The sequence below is a fragment of the Myxocyprinus asiaticus genome, chromosome 43, assembly GCF_019703515.2.
Source record: "Myxocyprinus asiaticus isolate MX2 ecotype Aquarium Trade chromosome 43, UBuf_Myxa_2, whole genome shotgun sequence".
NCBI lineage: Eukaryota > Metazoa > Chordata > Actinopteri > Cypriniformes > Catostomidae > Myxocyprinus > Myxocyprinus asiaticus.
This window is the reverse complement of record NC_059386.1, coordinates 4,834,650-4,853,871: the sequence shown is the minus strand read 5'-3', so window position 1 is coordinate 4,853,871 and position 19,222 is coordinate 4,834,650. Positions and strand designations below refer to the sequence as shown.

The following is a 19,222-nucleotide window of genomic DNA, read 5'->3' as shown; positions in this document are numbered from 1 at the left end:
AGCATATACAATGTCAATACTTTCAGAGTACAGTAGGATTTCAAACACTTCATTTGATATATTTCTTATAAACCTTAAACCATCATTAAAGGAATTAAACTATAAAATAAAAAATAAAATAAAAACAATTCTAATAAAAAATGAAACAAAAAATAATTTTGCTTATTGTAAATACACAAACGCTGACTTCTTAGCATTTGGAATTTTATTTACGTCATTTACCTGCCATAAAAACCCTTCCTCTTCCGATGAGACATTCATACTGGGAGATTCATACCTATGGGTGTGTTCATGCATTGATTGCATTGCAAAGTATTCCCAGAATGCACTGTGCAGAGGTGAGTTGGATCAAATTACAGCACAAACAGTATCACAAGCACCAGGAAAACACCTGACAGGGACACAACCACTTCATTCTGTCCCTGTCATCTGACCGGACACAGCTATAGTTTTGGCTCAGGAAGAGATATGTGACCCATTCCTGTGTAAGTCCTCTGACTTTGGATCTAAGCAGGCAGCAGGTGAGGGAATCATGGTGTGACAGTGTTTATGTGCTATTGTGTTTAAAGACATGCATTAAGTTTCTATTTGTGCAGTATGCTTTTATATTTATGTTGCTGGTAGATACTTTCATGCAAAAGTGACTTACAAGAGAATAATATATATACAGTATATATATATATATATATATATATATATATATATATATACAGTATATATCATGCAATTACCTGAGCATTGAGCTAAGGAAGTAACAACTTTATACGTGAACATATTGGTCATACTAAAACATGTGCGTTTGAAAAATGGTAGACGCAAGAGAAATACATCTTCAACTCTTTATCTAAAATGTGTTTTGTGTGTGTCCTCAAAAATTGAGAAGAAAGTGCATTTGTTGAGTACACTCTGTGTGGTTTTATATTTCCAAAGTGAATTCATTTGAGATATTGTTTTATATATTTTTAGTCTGATTGCATTGGGCCATTAACTCAGTATGGCACTGAAAGCCATGCTGTTGACAGACGTATTTACATACAGATGCATATCTTTTGTCAGTCAAGTCCTTTCAAAGCTGTGTTTGCCGCGGAGCTGGATTTGTATCTGTGGTTTTCAGAGAGCATGCACTGACTTGAAAAAACACACCACTCCCTCGTATGCACAAATTCACTAAATTTTCCAGTTCGGCAAAGTGAAAGTACAACTCAAACAGACCTATAAACACAAGACCAGTAGTGTCTTCAGCTTTAGTGTTTATATAAAGAAAGCATAGCATCTAAAAGGGTCTGTTTGCTACTCACACATTAGTATGGACTATTTGAATAGCCCTCACACAAATACCAGAGATTCTATTAATGCGGACCAAAACATGTTTGGACAATGTTGGAACACATTTGAATAATTATTCTGACACAGATACAACTGTCTTGACTTGAATATCTTCATTCCTTGACTGTCATTTATCAAACTAGTCTTGATTTGTATGGCGCATTAGGATTGTGGGCATAAAAATCTGCTTTCTTTGTAGATTGGGTTGGTTTTTTGAAATGAATGAAAGCCAGTCCTCCTGTGCTGTTCAAATTGGTGAAGGAAAGTCCTGTTCCAGGTCAGTAGCAATTATTGTGATAAATTTCTTGACTATATGTGATATCATATGGCAAACAAGATACTGTATATATTGTATAAAATACAGTGTGGTTCAAAACTCTGAGACCAATATGAAATTCTCGGATTTTTAAGGTAATTTAAATCTGGAAATAAAAATAAAAAAATTGGGCTGTCGATTTAATGCATTAAAAGGCCCGCATTAACCCACAGGCTAACCATGGCTTACCGTTTCTCCACCGGTGGCGTTCGCGGGAAGTGCACATTTAAACGCGTTCAGTAGGGAGACGGTGATAGAAACACGGTGACGTTGTGCAAAAGCGAAAGCCTTCCATGTAGCGCATCGTCATGGAGTAATACCATTCCGACACCTTTTTGAGAGTCGCAGTCAGCAGGGGACAGTCAGTTCCAACTGTTCAGGCAACAAACCACACTTACCGAGAGCAGGCAGCACAAAATTAGCATCAATACAGCGTGACGCGTTCTTGCGTTCAAATACAGCTGGATGGAGCTCAAATGGATGGATTGAGAAGCGTTTTTCAAAGTTTTGATATATGATTTACTTGACCTAAAAATGCAACATTTATGGCACGAGATGCTGAAAACCAATAAGACGGTACATAACCATGGTGTGGTTAAAAGCGTCTATCTGTCTAGCAGATAGACCAAAAAAAATAGCATAGACGGAAGGCAAAAATGCGTCCTGAGAACAGCCTTAAAGTCTAACTTGGACAGACTGACGAACTCAATTGCAAAATGTATTGCTGTTGACTGTGGGCCAGTGATAGACATTTGGTCAATGATATGAAATATATATATATATATATATATATATATATATATATATATATATATATATATATATTATTATTATTATTATTATTATATATTTTTTTATTATTATTTTTTTAATTCAAACTAAAATTAATGTATTTAAATTATCTGAATTTATTAGGGCTGTCGATTTAACGCGTAAATTCAGTGTGATTAATTATATAAAAAATAACTTGTTAAAAAAATTATGCAATTAATCATGTAATAAGGAATAAGGAATATCCCTTCCATATAAGCAATTCAAGCATCGAGTACTACCTGTTTTCTCCAGGGGGCAGTAAGCAAAACTCGCTGTATAGTTAACGCGCAGCTTATACAAAGAACAAACCACACTGACAGAGAGCAGACAACACAAGATGAGAACATGTTCTTGCGTACAAACACAGCTTGATGGATCGCAAATCCGAAGGCAGGTATCTCAAGACGTGTTTTTCTCAGTTTCAAACATCGTTTAACTTGACACAGTGACCTAAAAACGGTATGTTTATGATGCAACGTTCAAAACTCTGAGACCACTATGAAATTTTAAAGGTAATTTAAATCTGGAAATAAACTGAAAATGTGGGCCTTTTGAAAAAAATAGGGCTGTTGATTTAATGCGTTAACAGGCCCACATTAACGAACGGGTTTACAGGCAACAAACCATACTTACCGAGAGCTGGCAGCACAAAATTAGCATCAGTAAAGCAGGACACGTTATTGCATTTAAATACAGCTGGATTGATCGAGAAGTGTTTTTTTAAAGTTTCAAACTCTACCTAAATTGACCTAAAAATGCAGCATTCGGGGCATCCACTAACTGGTTCTCCCTTGGCGTTGTTCGCAGCGAAAGCCATCCGTGAAATGCTCGTTATAGAGTAATACTGTTCCGCCACCGACCCCAATGAATCATGCCCCCTGACCATTCGTAAATTCCTTAATAAGGAATTTTCAAACCAAATTAGCAACTCAAGCTTGAGGCTCCACCTTCATATTTTTGTGAGTTGCAGTCAGCAGGGGGCAGAGGGCTCCAGCTGTACAAGCAACAAACCACACATACCAAGAGAGCAGACAGCACAAAATTAGAATCAGTACAGCAGGACACGTTCTTGCATTGAAATACAGCTGGATGGAGCAGCTGGATGGATCGAGAAGTGTTTTTCAAAGTTTCAAACTATGCTTAACATGGCCTAAAAATACAGCATTTAAGACGCTACATGCTGAAAACCTGTAAGACGTGACATAACCATGGTGTGGTTAAAAGCGTACATCTGACACATGTGTAAATAGACCAAAAACATAATATGTTTTTAACAGGCAAAAACGCATCCTGAGTACAGCCTTAAAGTCTAACTTGGACAGAGTGAGAAACTCAATTGCAAAATGTATTGCTGTGGACTGTAGGCCAATGATAGACATTTGGTCAAAGATATGAAAATAAAACAAAATTTATTTTGACTTCTAAAGCCACTTTCATTAATGTCTAGTTAATGTATTTGAATTATCTGAGTTCATATTTATTGAATACATTATAAATATAATTATATATATATATATATATATATATATATATATATATATATATATTCATGTAATTCTAATAATTATAACGTATAGGCTTTTTAAATAGTAAACAGTAAATATATATATATATAGTATATACATAATTTCTAAACCATACTACAGTGCGGTGCTATTAGCAAAATTTTACGAGATGTGACATTTTTTAGATGAAATTAATGACAATTTGACAATTAATCAAATTACAATCTTGATTTGGCCAAGTATGATCATTAAACAGTGGAAGAATGTCAATTAATTAAATAATATCCAGTCTACACACCCTGCACGCTTCAGAATGAACGAGAGGTACCGCTCAGCTCTCATACATCACACACACACACATACACAAACAGATCACATGTGATGCACATAATGCGGTGCGTTTAGTTTATGAGTGGCTGTGAACACTCACACAAACTTCTCCGATGTAGCTCTGAGATCTCAGCTCGTGAGAATTTCAGCATTTCATTCAGAATGCGGACCTTATTAAAAATGCCCTGGTTACTTTCGTAACCTCCGTTCCCTGATGGAGGGAACGAGACGTTGTGTCAATGTAGTGACATTAGGGGTCGCCCTTGGGAGCTCCGAACACCTCTGATCTTTGAAAAAAGGTAATCCCTGATGGAGGGAATGAGACATTGTGTCCCTCTTGCCACAACACTGAACTACCTGCTGAAATGGCCGGGACCTTGTCTCGGCTCCTCAGCACAAAACCTGAATGAGTGGTTGCGAGCCAGGTCCTTTTATACCCGTATGTCCGGGGGAGTGGCATTCAAATACCACTCGCCAATTCCCATTGGCCTTTTTTCAAAGACCAGAGGTGTTTCGGGCTCCCAAGTGCGACCCCTAGTGTCACTACATTGACACAACGTCGAGTGAGTGACAGATAGGGAACTACCACACAGGAGGAACTAAAATTTCAGTCAAAATAAACGTTCTGCCAAAATAAAAGCTCTGTTTAACTGGATGCATGACATTTAAAACATTACGACAGAAAAACATTACTTGTATGTAATAATACTACTAATAACAATAATTTAATAATAAATGATTTTATTATTATTATCATTATTATTTATAATATAATTATTATGATTATTACAATTATTATTACGTGTAAGCAATATCACAAAAACAAGTGTACTGAATTTCAGCACATTGTGATTTAAGTGGCAGTAACACTACACTTTGCACTCGAACCCGGGAGACCGGAAACACAAGCTCATGTGAAGAAATTATGTATGACACAGTGTACCAAAGTTCTAGCATGGTGAACTCGGAACTGCGAATTTGGATGACAAGAGGATGGGTGACCAATAGAAGATCAAAATGTCACACACTGACCGCTTGGCTCAAGTTAAAGAACACATATTTCAAAGCTCCGTGTTTTTATTGTTTCTGAAGTGAGTAGACTGTATTTTCTAACATTTTGAACATTATATTATTTTTTATTTGGGAAATGTTATTTACTAAAACCAGAAGCCCTCCCGCATGACATCATAACCTAGTCCATTGTGCTGTCTGAAAAAATGTTGCATGTTCAAAGCCAAGTGCGACTGCCCCTTTAGCCGCAGCAGCCTTGTGCCACAGGTGATCAGATTGTTTTCATTATTACGTTTTCATTTATAGTTTGAAGCTCTGTTGTGCGGCATTTTATTTGACCCAAAAATACTATTTACTATTAAAAAGCCTATACAGTTATAATGATCAAAATTATATATATATACACTGGCAACCAAAAGTTTGGAATAATGTACAGATTTTGCTGTTTTGGAAGGAAATTGGTACTTTAATTCACCAAAGTGGCATTCAACTGATCACAAAGTATAGTGAGGACATTACTGATGTAAAAAACAGCACCATCACTATTTGAAAAAAGTCATTTTTGATCAAATCTAGACAGACCCCATTTCCAGCAGCCATCACTCCAACACCTTACCTTGAGTAATCATGCTAAATTGTTAATTTGGTACTAGAAAATCACTTGCCATTACATCAAACACGGCTGAAAGCAATTTGGTTCGTTAAATGAAGCTTAACATTGTCTTTGAGTTGCCACAGTATGCAATAGACTGGCATGTCTTAAGGTCAGTATTAGGACAAAAATGGCAAAAAAAGAAACAGCTTTCTCTAGAAACTCGTCAGTCAATCATTATTTTGAGGAATGAAGGCTATACAATGCTTGAAATTGCCAAAAACTGAAGATTTCATACAAAAGTGTACACTACAGTCTTCAAAGACAAAGGACAACTGGCCCTAACAAGGACAGAATGAGATGTGGAAGGCCAGATGTACAACTAAACAAGAGGATAAGTACATCAGAGTCTCTAGTTTGAGAAATAGATGCCTCACATGTCCTCAGCTGACAGCTTCATTGAATTCTACCCGCTCAACACCAGTTTCATGTACAACAGTAAAGAGAAGACTCAGGGGTGCAGGCTTTATGGGAAGAATTGCAAAGAAAAAGCCACTTTTGAAACAGAAAAACAAAAAGTAAAGGTTAGAGTGGGTAACCTTTGGACAGACATTGGACAACAGATAATTGGAAAAGAATGTTATGGATCTTAACAGATTTTTTTGCTTCCATTGAAGCACACAAGATGCTCTTTGGACCATTTTCAGATCAGGCCGGAATAACATGGATCATCAGATTTTGCACAAACTTTTGGAGTTCATGCCAGTAGCTTGAGTGCCAGCTGTCATTAAAACAAAAGGGCGGTATACCAAATACTAATAAGAAATTCTGAAAATCATGTAAAATTTTCAAATAAACCTTTCACTCGGATGCAGATAATATAGTTTGTAATGAAAAATGTTGCATGAATTTTAAATAACATTTCAAAATATAATTTTTTTTAGTGGCTTCAGACTTTGACCACACTGTATATCTCATGTATACCACTCTATATATCCATGCAAATTATTATTATTCATTCAATATCCTTATATTTCCTTTTCTTTTTATCTCAATTCATCGTTGTGTCAAAGGGCTGAATTTTCCTTGTTTCTGAACACCTACAACTGCTTTCTTAAAGACAAAACACACCTGCACCTTGTTGTCTGTGAGGTAAAACATAATTCTTATATCTTTATGCATGATTGTGCATTACAAGAATAAAGCTAAATTAAAACATATCATATGCATTTTTGGCAATTCAAATGGGTAGTTGTGTGTTCAAATCAGTAGTGTGTGTGTCCTTAGTCTCTAGACAACCTTGGGCCCACATAAACTGGCCAAAAAAAAAAAAAAAACTACTTTTTTGCTGCCCTCTGCTGGCAGTGAAGGATTTAACAAGTCAGTAATGCACAGTCTTGTTTGCTATTGTAGAATGCAGGGCAGGTGACATTTGAAGGCATTCTGGTCATTTCATGGGGAGTAAAGAGACCCATTCGGCTAAAAATACAAGATGAGAAACAGATTTTTCCAAATGAGTCTTCAGTCAAGTCACCAGATCCCATCAGTCCACTTGGAAGCAAGAGGTTAATATTTAGTTTTTAATATCAATTATGTATATGTAAATGTCAGTGCTGTGTTGTACAGAATGCAGACAACCAGGGCTATTTGTCACATTTTTACTCCAGTGAATGTTTCTAAGAGTAGGTTTATTTTTGAAAGTCATTTTATCACACCTCCCAGTTTTGACTACAAAAATAAAACTGTTAAATATTTTCACCATTATAGCCAAGGAACAATTATACAGTTTACTATAGCAGGGCATGTTGTCACACTATACGGGGTAAGTTGTCACACAGAAAATCTGCCAATAAACAACCTATTACTGTATAGGCTTTTTAAATAGTAAAAAAATAAATAAAAATGAAACAAAAGCAGTAAAATCATGTAAAAGGCAGGGCTGTAACCACCATAGACATTGAGGGGGCCATATAGACTTTGTGACAACTTCCCTGTTTGACAGCTATCCATGTCTCCCCTATCTGTTTTGAGTCTTTCCAGTAAAAGCAGTAAGTTGCAAAAAAAAAAGAAAAAGAGAAAAGAAAGAAAAAAATTCAAAAGACATTTTTAATTTATTACATTAAAGTTACTTTTCAGAGTTTTGTGTTCCAACAAGAATTTTCTGCATCTAGTCGGAAAGGTGATTCATTCATAAATACAACTGTTATCATCATCGCTTAAAATAAACTGGAAGCAAGGGTACAAAAAACAAACTTTCTGTCTTAGATGAGATTCAAACATTTGTGCAATTAGAACAGGACAAAATGATCTAGCAAACTTTTTACACCTTCTTCGGTACTATGTTTGTGATTTGATCAAATGTTCCATCACTGACAGGGGTATGACACGTTGGGGAGAATTTGATGATCTTCATCATATTGATGAACTGGAAGAAGATATTCAGGATGGATCCAAGAAACCTGACAATCCCACTGAAGGTTCCATTGCTTTTACAGTATATTAGATACTTTTGCTACATTTGTTGATGTAGTCAGTATTCATTGACATATTGGAACTAGTGCTTTGGCGACGTTGAATAGTTTCGGGTATTTTACATTAAATAGTTTTGGGTAGTTGACATGAAATAGTTTTGGGTAGTTGACATGTCCTGCGGTTTTGCTCCATCAAAACTACTCAAACAGAGCTTTGCCTATTTTAATGCATGCAGTTTTACTGACCATATTAACTGAGAAACTTTAAAAATGTATTCATTTGTCACACTGCAGAACCAGAAAAACCTGTAAAAAACACACAGTGCCAAAACTGCTATAAAATGGGTATATTCTCACAAAACCTGTCAAGAAAATGTCCTGTTTCTAGTTGTCTTCTAAATCAAAAGAAACAAATAAGAAATTATATTTTGCATGTAGACAGTTAACCCTTTTTAAGGTCATTACGATTTTGTACATTGCGACATACTAAAAAAACAAAGAGTTTTGCAGGTTGCTCAGTTACTTTCTTAATTAAAATGAACTAAAGCAACAAAATTGAAGAGCATTTTGTTACAACTTGATTTCATTGCATTCTATCCCATCCAATTTGTAAAATTGAAGTTTACTTAATCCATTTGAGTTTGGACTACATGAATACCTTTTGTAGCATTGATGAAACAGGGCAGGGGATTTCATGGGACTGCAAAGGTGATCAAATGTTGAAATTAGGTGTTTATGCATTTTTGAGCAAGATGAGAATAGGAAGAGATTTGTTAATGTGTAATGTTCTGTTATTGGTATTTAAAAAGAGTGTCTGTTATGCTGGAGTTTTGGGGGTTACCACTGTGGTGAAGAATGGTGCTCGTGCTTATGTTAATGATGGACGTTAAGTGATTGATTCAAGTGCTGCTTAGCTCTATAAGCAGTTGCTTTTACTGTCCTGGCATATACTAATGATTAATAAAATAAAATAAGTTGGACCAACATTAGAAAATTATTTACATTTAACATTAGTAAATTTAGTTTGATATGACCTCAGCTGCATATCTCAAAAGCATCACAAGCCTACATAGATTGTAGAAACAATCGTACGAATCATCTTAGAATTACAGGCTTTTTTCCAAAAACCATCGTAACTTAAGTAGTACTTGAAAATTGTTGTAGATCTGTGAGTGCTCTGGAGTACATAATCGTACATTAGAGCAATAAAAGGAATAGTTTACACAGAAATTATCATTCTTTCATCATTTACTCACCCTTATGTCATCTCAAACTTGTATGACTTCCGTGGAATGCAAACGAAGATATTTAATGGAGATATGATGTGAATATCAATAAAATGCAAGTGAATGGGAACCAAACTTTCAAGCTCCAAAAACAAGAGGGTATAGGTAATCCATAAGACTACAGTGGTGTAATAAATGTCTTCAGAATCGGTTTTGGGTGGGAACAGACCAAAATATAACCAAGTGCGACGCTGCGCGTTCGTGTTAAGTATACTTTTGGAAAAAACTACATAAAAAAGTAACGAACCTATTTAACTTCATATGCAGAGAATGCTCCTAAGATCTAAGATCGATCAGCATCGGGAAATAAGTCCCAGGTCTTTTTCTTGACAGGTTTTGTGAGAATCACCCATACACTGCATTCGTATAAAAAAAAAAAAAAAACATTTAAACCAAAAATCTTGAAAAATCTTATGCATTGAAGGGATAGTTCACCCCAAATTGAAAATTCTCTCATCATTTACTCACCCTCATGCCATCCCGGATGTGTATGACTTTCTTTCTTCAGCAGAACACAAATGACGATTTTTAGAAGAATTTCTAAAAAACACACACTGAAGAATTTCTCAGCTCTTTTGGTCCAATGCAATGCCCTGGATCAACAGGTCAATGCAAGTGAAAGGATGCCAAAATGTTGAAGCTCCAAAGATCACATAGGTCAGCATAAAAGACTCCAGTGGTTAAATCAGTGTCTTCAGAAGTGATTTGATAGGTCTGAGTGAGAAACAGATCAATATTTTAGTCATTTAGTCTGGGATGGAATGTGAGTAAATGATGAGAGAATTTTCATTTTTGGGTGAACTATTCCTTTAACTAGCCTTATAATTGTAAATGTACTTAGAATTTTATAGTCTTGCAGCTTAGAGATTAAAATCTCAAATCTAAGAAAACACTGAGCATATTCAAATATTGCAGTCATAACTTTTATTGTTATAGTGTGAAATCATTGTAAATTTAAGTAACAGAATCATTAATCTCCCTTCAGACTACATTGAATATGAGAGCAAGACTTTAAGACTTCCTCGGCCCAGGTTAATCAGTGACAAAAGTTCAAATCTGTTCCGAACCATGAGTGACGCCTCACTGGTGAAGATGAGGGTGAAGAGTAAGAAGATGGTAGAACGACAGAAGAACAGAAACAATCGCTTCTCCATCAATGGACACTTCTACAACTACATGGTCTGTAGTTGAACTGCCATCAACCACATGTCAAGCTAAAAATGCCAGTATGTACATTATCAGTATTATTACAGTGCTTGTAAGGCAGCACTGTATTGATATTCCTGGTAGGGGTTTGGCCCAAACCACTATTGCACAGACCAAATTTCAATTTGTTTTTGAGAAATTTAAAATTAAAGTTTGAAATCCAATATTAACTTAAAAAATAAATGTTCGGTATTGAAACTGTAACTGTCAGCAATTACATCACTGAAATGTTTTCATTCTGAATTCAGATTGGTCTTCATTCTTACATTTATTTGCATATTGAATTATGATTGATTTTTTTCTCTTGATCCATTTAACCATAAAGCCACCTTTACGATGCAAAGACAGTGTCAGTTGATTAAGTTGATTCTCTTGCACAGCCTACAGAAACAAGACGCATGCTGAGTGTCATGACAATGGCACAGCAATTTTGATACAGCATTTCATTTGATCATAGACATAAAAGACTAAAACAATACCTAAAAACATTACTAAAGCGTCAATCATCAGGGTCCAAGCACATGGAAGGAGAACATGACCAAAACAGCCAAATTTGACAGAATAGTTCCTATGGATGCTGTGAGCATATTGTGTGCACAATTAGAATGTAATTATTTTGAAAGTAGTTCTGAGAACTGTATTTTCTGAGTTATTATTTTCAGTTCTCTGAGTCATGTTGTCTATGCAGACATCCATTTTCACGCCATCATATGGAGCAACCACAAATGTCCACATTAACAGCAAGATGACAACACAAGAGGTCATTACACAACTGCTTCACAAATTTAAAGTAGGTCTTCAACGAATCAGCAGTTTATTAATTGATATATATATATTGATTGTACAATACATCAGGCCTATTAGGAATTACCTTACAGATTGTTTGCGCAGTGAAACTCCCATTTAAATAATCAATTTCTCACCTTTCATTTTTTTCAATGCAGATAGAAAACAGTCCTAATGAATTTGCTCTCTACTGTATTCATCAAAGTGGAGGTATGTAGTTTTGTGTTTTTATACATAGTAGCTCATTACTTATAATATTTGACAGAAAAACAATGGACAAATATAGCATTAATACTGCATTGTAAGTATAGTAAACATAGTACTGAGTTGTTGCCTTGCCGTGGTTGATTTTCTTTTCTTTTCACATTAACAACCAATTTCTCATCTGAATCAGTTTGAGACACCATAAGAAAATATGTTTTTATATTTTCTGAAGAAAATGTGACTGGTGCTTGCTTGGGCAAATTCACCATGACAAGGCTAGGGTGTTGTTGATGGTAGATAAGGTGTTGCTAAGGTGCTCTCTGTGTTTGCAAGAGTGTTAAATTGAAGTAAATTGAACCCACTTAAGTCTCTGATATTTTGGGCCATAGCTTTGGCCTGGGTCCCTCCTTTTTTCTAAGTATATGCAAGTTTTTCGCTTGTTTTATTGTTGGTTAGGTGAACATCATACACTATATATCCTAAAGTATGTAGACACCCAACCCCCACACCTATATGTTATTTTTGAGCATTTAAAGCTAAAGTACATAACCTTTTCTGTGTTAAAATTTGTTCTCCTATCCCAGCCCAACTATTAGTAAGCCGTTTATAGGTTAATTTTCTTGAAAACTGTAAACACTATGTCTCTGTTGCACTATGAAAATTGCTCTGGGGTGCGTTTCCCATACATCTATGTACTGTAACTCACTGCTTAACCACCATAGTCATGACTGTTCCCTAAAACCGTTGTAACTATGTTGCTACATCCATTGTTCGAACCACGTTATAGAGCTGTCATTAATGACGTTACACAGGGGGTGGAGTTATAACTTCTGAGGATATACAGTTATAATAGGTCATTTACACATACTCCAGAAAGCTGTTTAATGTGCGAAAGCTGCTGAAGATACGAAAGCTGCATGTTTCTATGTAAATGTTACAGATGCACTGCGCTGCAAAAGTGTGGTTTCCCTTTACATCAGATTTTGGGGTTCCCCCGGTGCACTTGAGCACATATGCACATGAGTATTCCTCAAAAAATACAAGAATTTTACATCTGGTATGGGTTAACATGGACACATCAGCCGTGTTCTCAGACAAAAGCTGTGTGTGCTTTCTCTTAACAGCCTTTAATCCCTTAAACGGCTACATTCGCATCTACGTGATGTTTCAGAACGCAGTTTTCTGCAAAACCTGGATTAAGTAGTGAAAAAGTTGTCAAAGTCCTGATAGAAGGAAAGATTTAAATGGAATAAAAGATATCGAAGCCTCAGCAAAGTCAAATGATGTCTACATGGCAAACTAACAATGAACTATGCTTCTAACCACAGGTGGAGATCTGTAGTTCCAACCACACAACTTTGCGATGCAGTTTTCAAATGTTCTTTGGAACTTCTGGAAACACCAAATCGTTGACCTATGTTAGTTGGTAACTTGCGACCATAGTTGGCTAACGATGGTTTTGGGAAACGCACCCCTGTTTGTTTGTTTTGTCTTGGTTACAATGTAACTCAATCAATGGCGTGAGTTGGGGGCAGGACTATCTCTTTGTTTTGCCAACAGCATACGGGGGGTGTATTCAGAAAGCTGTTTTGAAAACTATGTTTATTTTTGCAATTCCTTTTGGTGGTCTATTCTGCTAGTGGCACAGAAATGACATACTTCAGCTTTAATTTCAAAACCATTGGCAATAATAGAGAGTTGGTTCTCCTTTCATAGATGTTGGAACATAGCCAAGGGAATTTGTTTGTGTTGTCACAGTTCTAATCACTATATTCTTTGTTCATAGAGAAAAAAAGGCTAAGCAGTTCAGATTTTCCATTGTGGGAGCGTCTTCTTCAGGGACCTTCAAACAGCATTATGAAGATGTTCCTCATGGACACAGACGAACAGGAAATTAGTCTTGATGTAAGTCTGGCTCTCCAGTAACCTACAAGAATATGTATTTCCTGTTTAAATAAAACTAGACTAAACTCTCATTTTCCACTGGTTTATTAGGTGGCTCAATACCTCAATTTAGAGCTGCCAATTTTAAGGGTAATTTTGCAGAAGCTGGAAGAGCAAGAGAATCAAGAATTACAAAGGATAATTTCAAAGTGAGTCTATTTCAAGAAAAATAAATCTACTATTTGTTTGAAAATTATTGCATTTTGATTTAATCAAGTTCCTACTTATTGATGGTTACACTAACAGTCAAACATTTGGACAGACCTACTTATTCTTTATTATTTCTAATTTCCCCACTCTAGAATAATAGTACCGCATCTAAAATATATGAAATAACAGAAAGGAAGTATGGGGACTGTATACAGTATAGACGAAAAAAAGTTAAATCAAATCTTATATTTGAGCTTCTTCAAAGTAGCCACATTCAAGCATAAGCCTTTAGATCAAAAGGAAGCATAAATTCAGTCAAGTGTCCAAACTAGTGGTTTATGTAACTTTATGGAGCTTTAACATTTTTGTTCATTGCAGGTATGAACATCAACGCAATCTCTTATTGCAATGCTTGAATAAAAAGTTGATTAAGACTGAGACAGCTGTATAAAAAAAGACTTAAGAGAGACATGAGCAACATGAGACTGTTTTCCACTTGGTGTGATCCAAAGACTATAAGATGAAATGGAAAAAAACATGACATCACTGGAACGATTTCAAGACTAACAAGAGGAATCATTTGAGATGTTGAGAAGTGCACATAGGACATGTTTAAAACTGTTTTACTCATATAGTTGTGCTTATAATGTAAAATAGTTTTCACTTCAGTGTAATTACAATATTTATCATGTGTCAAACCAAATAAAATGCTATTTGACTTGCAGTTTGAGAATTAACTATAAGATTTGCACTGTGGTTTGCTCTCAAGCATTCTCATTCTTGAAAATGTATAAAAACAGTCACTGGAAAAAAAAAATCTTTAGTTTGAAAAATAAATATGGACACTGTTGCTAAGGGAATGTTGTGTTTGGAAAAGTATTCTACTAGACTAGACATAGTATTCTGGCAAACATCTTCGCTATCTGTTAACAAGAGTTTCTAAATATTCGTAGTGCATAACACTTTTCTGCTTGGCTAAATTTATCATTTGATATGATTGTTTTTGTATACACTCTTAGAAGAAAAGGTTCCATTTAGAACCCAAAAGGGTTATATCACTCTCTTCATATTTGGAACCCCTAAAAGGTTCTAAATAGAACCCTTTTAAAGGGTTCCATCAAACGAACCCTAAAGAGTTCTTTGAGCCAAGTTTTTAAGGGTTCTAAACATGGAATCGTAACATTTGGTTTTTGTTTAGTTTTTAAATTTAGTTTTTGTTTATTACCAGTTTAAAGTTTAATAGATATGTGAATTAAAAAGTTCATATGCAAAAAGGGTGCAAAAAGGTACTTTTTTTGGAACATCTTTTAAAATAGGACCTTTTTCGCATAAAGGGTTCTTTGGAGCCAAGTAAAGAACCCTAGGGTTCTATATAGAACCCCAAAGAACCTTTTTTTTTTTTTTTTATAAGAGTGTAGTCTCATTAACATTTCTTTGAACTTATAAAATTCTTACCTTTATTAAAAAAAAAAAAAAAAGAAAAGAAAAGAAACTCAGGTATTGAAGTTGCTTGCATATTTAATTTACTTGTGCTTTGACAAAACATTTTGTATTTTTTATCTTATACAAAATAGAAAGTACTGAATTATTAGGGTCAAAACATACATGTCCTTTCAAAGGGATATTGCTTTAAAATCGGTGTCAATTCATTTTACAAAAAGTCTCCAGCCTACAAGTGATAAATCAATCAAAAAAAAAAAAAAAAATGTTTACCAAACTCCAAAACCTGTAATTGTACCAGCATGTCTCATAACGTAGCAAAACAGTCCATATGAAATTCAAATTGATTTTTTGCAGGAAATGCTGTTCACTTCATGTTGATCGTTCCTTGGGTCAAGCGTCACATCAAACTTACATGCAAGTTGCTAAAAAAAGATGCAAGTTAAAAATATTAAAAGTACAGTAAAGTTTATATGCATGTGTGGATTTTTTCACATTAGTTACAAACAATTTCTTTAAAAAAAAAAAAAAAAAAGTTAAAGAAAATTACCTGTTTTTCCTTGACATTCGTCTTTCCAATAGTGGCCTCTATTTTGAAGTTTATCATATTTGTCACCTGGAAAGAGTGTTAAATGTATCTGTGAATTTTTGTATCTGAACAGACACACAAATACACAATAAGTGAAGAAGAAATTATGAAAACAGCCCATTAAGTTGAATTAAAGTTTGTTAGGGATTCTTTTATCATCTTGTGTTGTGTTTTTGTATTTTGTGTTTTCATGCGGTTTTTGGTTCTATGATTCATGCTTTTGTGATTATGTTCATGTCTTTCATTTTGAAGCTTGGTTTTGAAGCTTGGTTTTAGCCACAGTTAGCTGTTGGCTAGCTGTTGGCTAACTGTGCCCTCTAAGAAACAACAGGGTCTTTTTCAAGAGGATGGTACCCAGCCTGAAATGCTGAATCCTCCATTGGGCCACATTCAAATTTTGAGATGTTTTTATTTTGTTTTTGTTTATTTATTTATTTATTTATTGTCTTAAAAAGTATATGAAGTAAAAAGCTTGTTTAAATCTATTAATTCCAAAGATTGGTAGGTACCGGAGTTATTTAAAATTATAAAGGGGTTCATTAATGAGTAATAAGTCATTTACAAATGCCTTATAAATCATTTATAGGCAGATAGACATGCATAAAAATGTAAATGGAAAAAAGACATGCATGTTATATATGATTAATAAATTCACTTATTCATACTATTATTAATCAAAAACATAAAATGCCTGATTTATGTCCAAATGTAGCAAAAACATACTATTATAGTGATAATAATAGGAGGGATTATGTCCTTTTGCTACAGCCTGTTTTATATATATTATATTAATTAATCATATTAATTATATTTATATTATATTATTTTATTATATTATATTAATTACTATAATGTCTTGACTCACATGTGTTGTCACTATCCTTGTCACGTTGATGTCAAAAGAATGGTTTTACCTAGTCCTAGTTATTTAAAGTCCTCTGCAAAAACACTTTTTTTTTTTTAGGTCTTCACAGCATATATCAGGTTTCTAATGTTGGCAACTTCTTTATAAATGCTTCACATGTGTCCACTTTACATTAAGGTAAAATTGTATAGGTTACTAATGCTGAATAAGTGTTAATACGCATTTATAACATTTAAGGTAAAATGGCTCACTATTGGCAGGTATGGCATGAAAGTCACCCTTTTTATGCATGTTGTTATAACTGCATATCAGTGATTTATAATGCATTTGTCAATGATTTACTAGTCATTAATGACCCCTTTATTATCCATTAACTAAGGGAACATGTCATGTAAACTGTTACCGGCTGAGTTTATACTGCCATATTACTTCAACTCTTACTATTTCTGCTGTAGACACTATTTTATAGCTTTCAGCTGCAGCAATTAAAGAACAAAAGGAACATAAGGGGAACAATCAGATCAATCATCATTTACACAGATGAGACTAGAGCATGAAACCAAACTTCAAAATACAAGACAAGAACTTATTTCAAAATTAAAAGCACAAACAACCAAATACAAAAGCACAAAATAAAAGAATACCTTACATTGTTACAATGATCAAATCAAACTATGTGGGTGGGGCTTTGAGAACTGTACCTGAGTGTGAGCAGATGTAATATTTATAAGTTTAAAGTAATTCTTTGCTTTGGAGTTCATGTTGTATTTTTTTACAGCTGCTTCAGCAGCTTTTTGAACATCTTTCCTCTTAGGACTGGCTTCAGTCCAACCACCCTGAAGCTGGACTTTTTCTGTGAGGGGACAAAAAAGATATATAAACCCTGTATCTCCACACAAAGATTATTTCAGCATTGAGACTTGAACAAATGTTATTGAAATGCAAAGTGCATAAAAAAACATGGTCTTCTAATGAGAAAAATTACATTTCATTAACATGGTACTACCGTGTTTTTTTTTTTTTTTTTTTTTTTTTGGACATGTACCATAGTAATACTAGGGTATTCTGTGAAGTAAACGACATAATAAGACCACTTTTATTTAACAACATTAAGATTGTAGATTCAAATGTATTTGAGTCTGTAAGCGGAATGTGACTGGTCAGTTTCTTTTAAGTTTTTCAGCGTTTTTATAACAATTTTGCCTTCAATTGTATGTATATATCTATAAAAATATGAGGTTATGAAAGCTGCATAGATAATAATGATTAAATAATTATAAAAATGTTGTTTATAATAGTTTTAGTTGTAGTATAGCATGTCACACAACAGGACATGTGAACTACCCAAAAGTATTTCATGTCAACTACATAGTACCTTAACAAACAACATACCTTGGTAGTGCCACAGTACTTTTTGTTAGTGTTGAGTAATATTCTATTGAAATCCTTCTGATGATAATTTTATGACAAGTTAATGATTTACAATACTGTATGATGCACACCAAAACCAATACACATTTGAAACATTTCGCATTTCGAAAATAATCTGATATAATCAGAATGCTTACTTTCTACAATTATTGTTTCCTCCAATGGCTGATCAGCTTGGCTGAGGTGAAACACTGAGAGGAAAGAGACCAGTAGAAGAAAGCAGACATCCATGACTTCAGCTGGGCAATCTGTGGGAGAGTGAGCCAGTGAATGTGCAGACAGTTTTAGAAATCTGCCATGATGTCAAGGAATGTCTGACGCATTCTGGTGTTCCACACCCATCATGTGAGAGGGTGGAGTTTGTGTGTGACTGCTGCTCACTGATGTAATAAACCTGTAAGTGTGAATGCAAACAGACAGTGTGTCAAGAAACAGCACTGTGTGTATATTTAAATGTGTGTATATGTGTGTGTCCTAGGGCAGAAAGATAGGAAATAAGGGTAATCTTCTTAGTGCCGTAAGCTGTCAGCCTGCTGTAAGTTTACAGACAGCTTTATTATCTGTAATTCAACTTCCTGTTACTTACAGGTGAAGATTAGGAACATTCACTGAATATTTACTCATTGCATATTCAATCAATATTTCACCTCTTCTGTGGACATTATTTTCAAAGCACACATGACAAATGATTTCATTTTTGTCTTGGCTAAGAAAGACAGATGTTTTTTCCCCAACTTTTTTTTTTTTTTCAATGCATATGTTTTCATTCAGCGAAAAATAAAGAAATAAATAAAATATCATTAAATAATGAATAAGTGTACATCTAACCACATTTAGTGAGATTTGTGCTTAAACCATGAAAAAATAAACAAAAACAAGGCTTATTACTCTCAAGTAAATTGATCTTGTTTTAAAGATGTTTAGATAGTATGTTTAGAAAGGGTAAAAAATAATTTT

General features: G+C 34.5%; 2 protein-coding genes across 4 annotated transcripts in view; one reads left to right on the top strand and one right to left on the bottom strand.

The window, feature by feature from the left end:
* The first annotated feature begins 377 nt into the window (after positions 1 to 377).
* The window catches only part of rassf6 (Ras association domain family member 6), an 88,374-nt gene continuing 69,529 nt past the window's right edge, over positions 378 to 19,222 (top strand). Inside the window, exons 1-11 of one of the 2 annotated variants that reach the window (XM_051685029.1) lie at positions 378 to 521; positions 1,526 to 1,603; positions 6,967 to 7,045; positions 7,307 to 7,458; positions 8,270 to 8,370; positions 10,636 to 10,829; positions 11,545 to 11,646; positions 11,801 to 11,852; positions 13,633 to 13,751; positions 13,842 to 13,939; positions 14,319 to 15,651. In XM_051685029.1, coding sequence (XP_051540989.1) covers positions 1,545 to 1,603; positions 6,967 to 7,045; positions 7,307 to 7,458; positions 8,270 to 8,370; positions 10,636 to 10,829; positions 11,545 to 11,646; positions 11,801 to 11,852; positions 13,633 to 13,751; positions 13,842 to 13,939; positions 14,319 to 14,391 — 1,029 coding nt within the window. In that variant the 5' untranslated portion in view covers positions 378 to 521; positions 1,526 to 1,544 and the 3' untranslated portion in view covers positions 14,392 to 15,651. Of the gene's footprint in view, positions 522 to 1,525; positions 1,604 to 6,966; positions 7,046 to 7,306; positions 7,459 to 8,269; positions 8,371 to 10,635; positions 10,830 to 11,544; positions 11,647 to 11,800; positions 11,853 to 13,632; positions 13,752 to 13,841; positions 13,940 to 14,318; positions 15,652 to 19,222 lie in introns of those variants that run through there. The other variant, XM_051685030.1, reaches the window with a different exon arrangement.
* The window catches only part of si:busm1-57f23.1 (uncharacterized protein LOC368621 homolog), a 76,600-nt gene continuing 72,818 nt past the window's right edge, over positions 15,441 to 19,222 (bottom strand). The window contains exons 1-4 of one of the 2 annotated variants that reach the window (XM_051685052.1): positions 18,403 to 18,572; positions 17,536 to 17,687; positions 15,931 to 15,996; positions 15,441 to 15,805 (exon numbers count right to left, since the gene is read on the bottom strand). In XM_051685052.1, coding sequence (XP_051541012.1) covers positions 15,719 to 15,805; positions 15,931 to 15,996; positions 17,536 to 17,687; positions 18,403 to 18,496 — 399 coding nt within the window. In that variant the 5' untranslated portion in view covers positions 18,497 to 18,572 and the 3' untranslated portion in view covers positions 15,441 to 15,718. Of the gene's footprint in view, positions 15,806 to 15,930; positions 15,997 to 17,535; positions 17,688 to 18,402; positions 18,573 to 19,222 lie in introns of those variants that run through there. The other variant, XM_051685053.1, reaches the window with a different exon arrangement.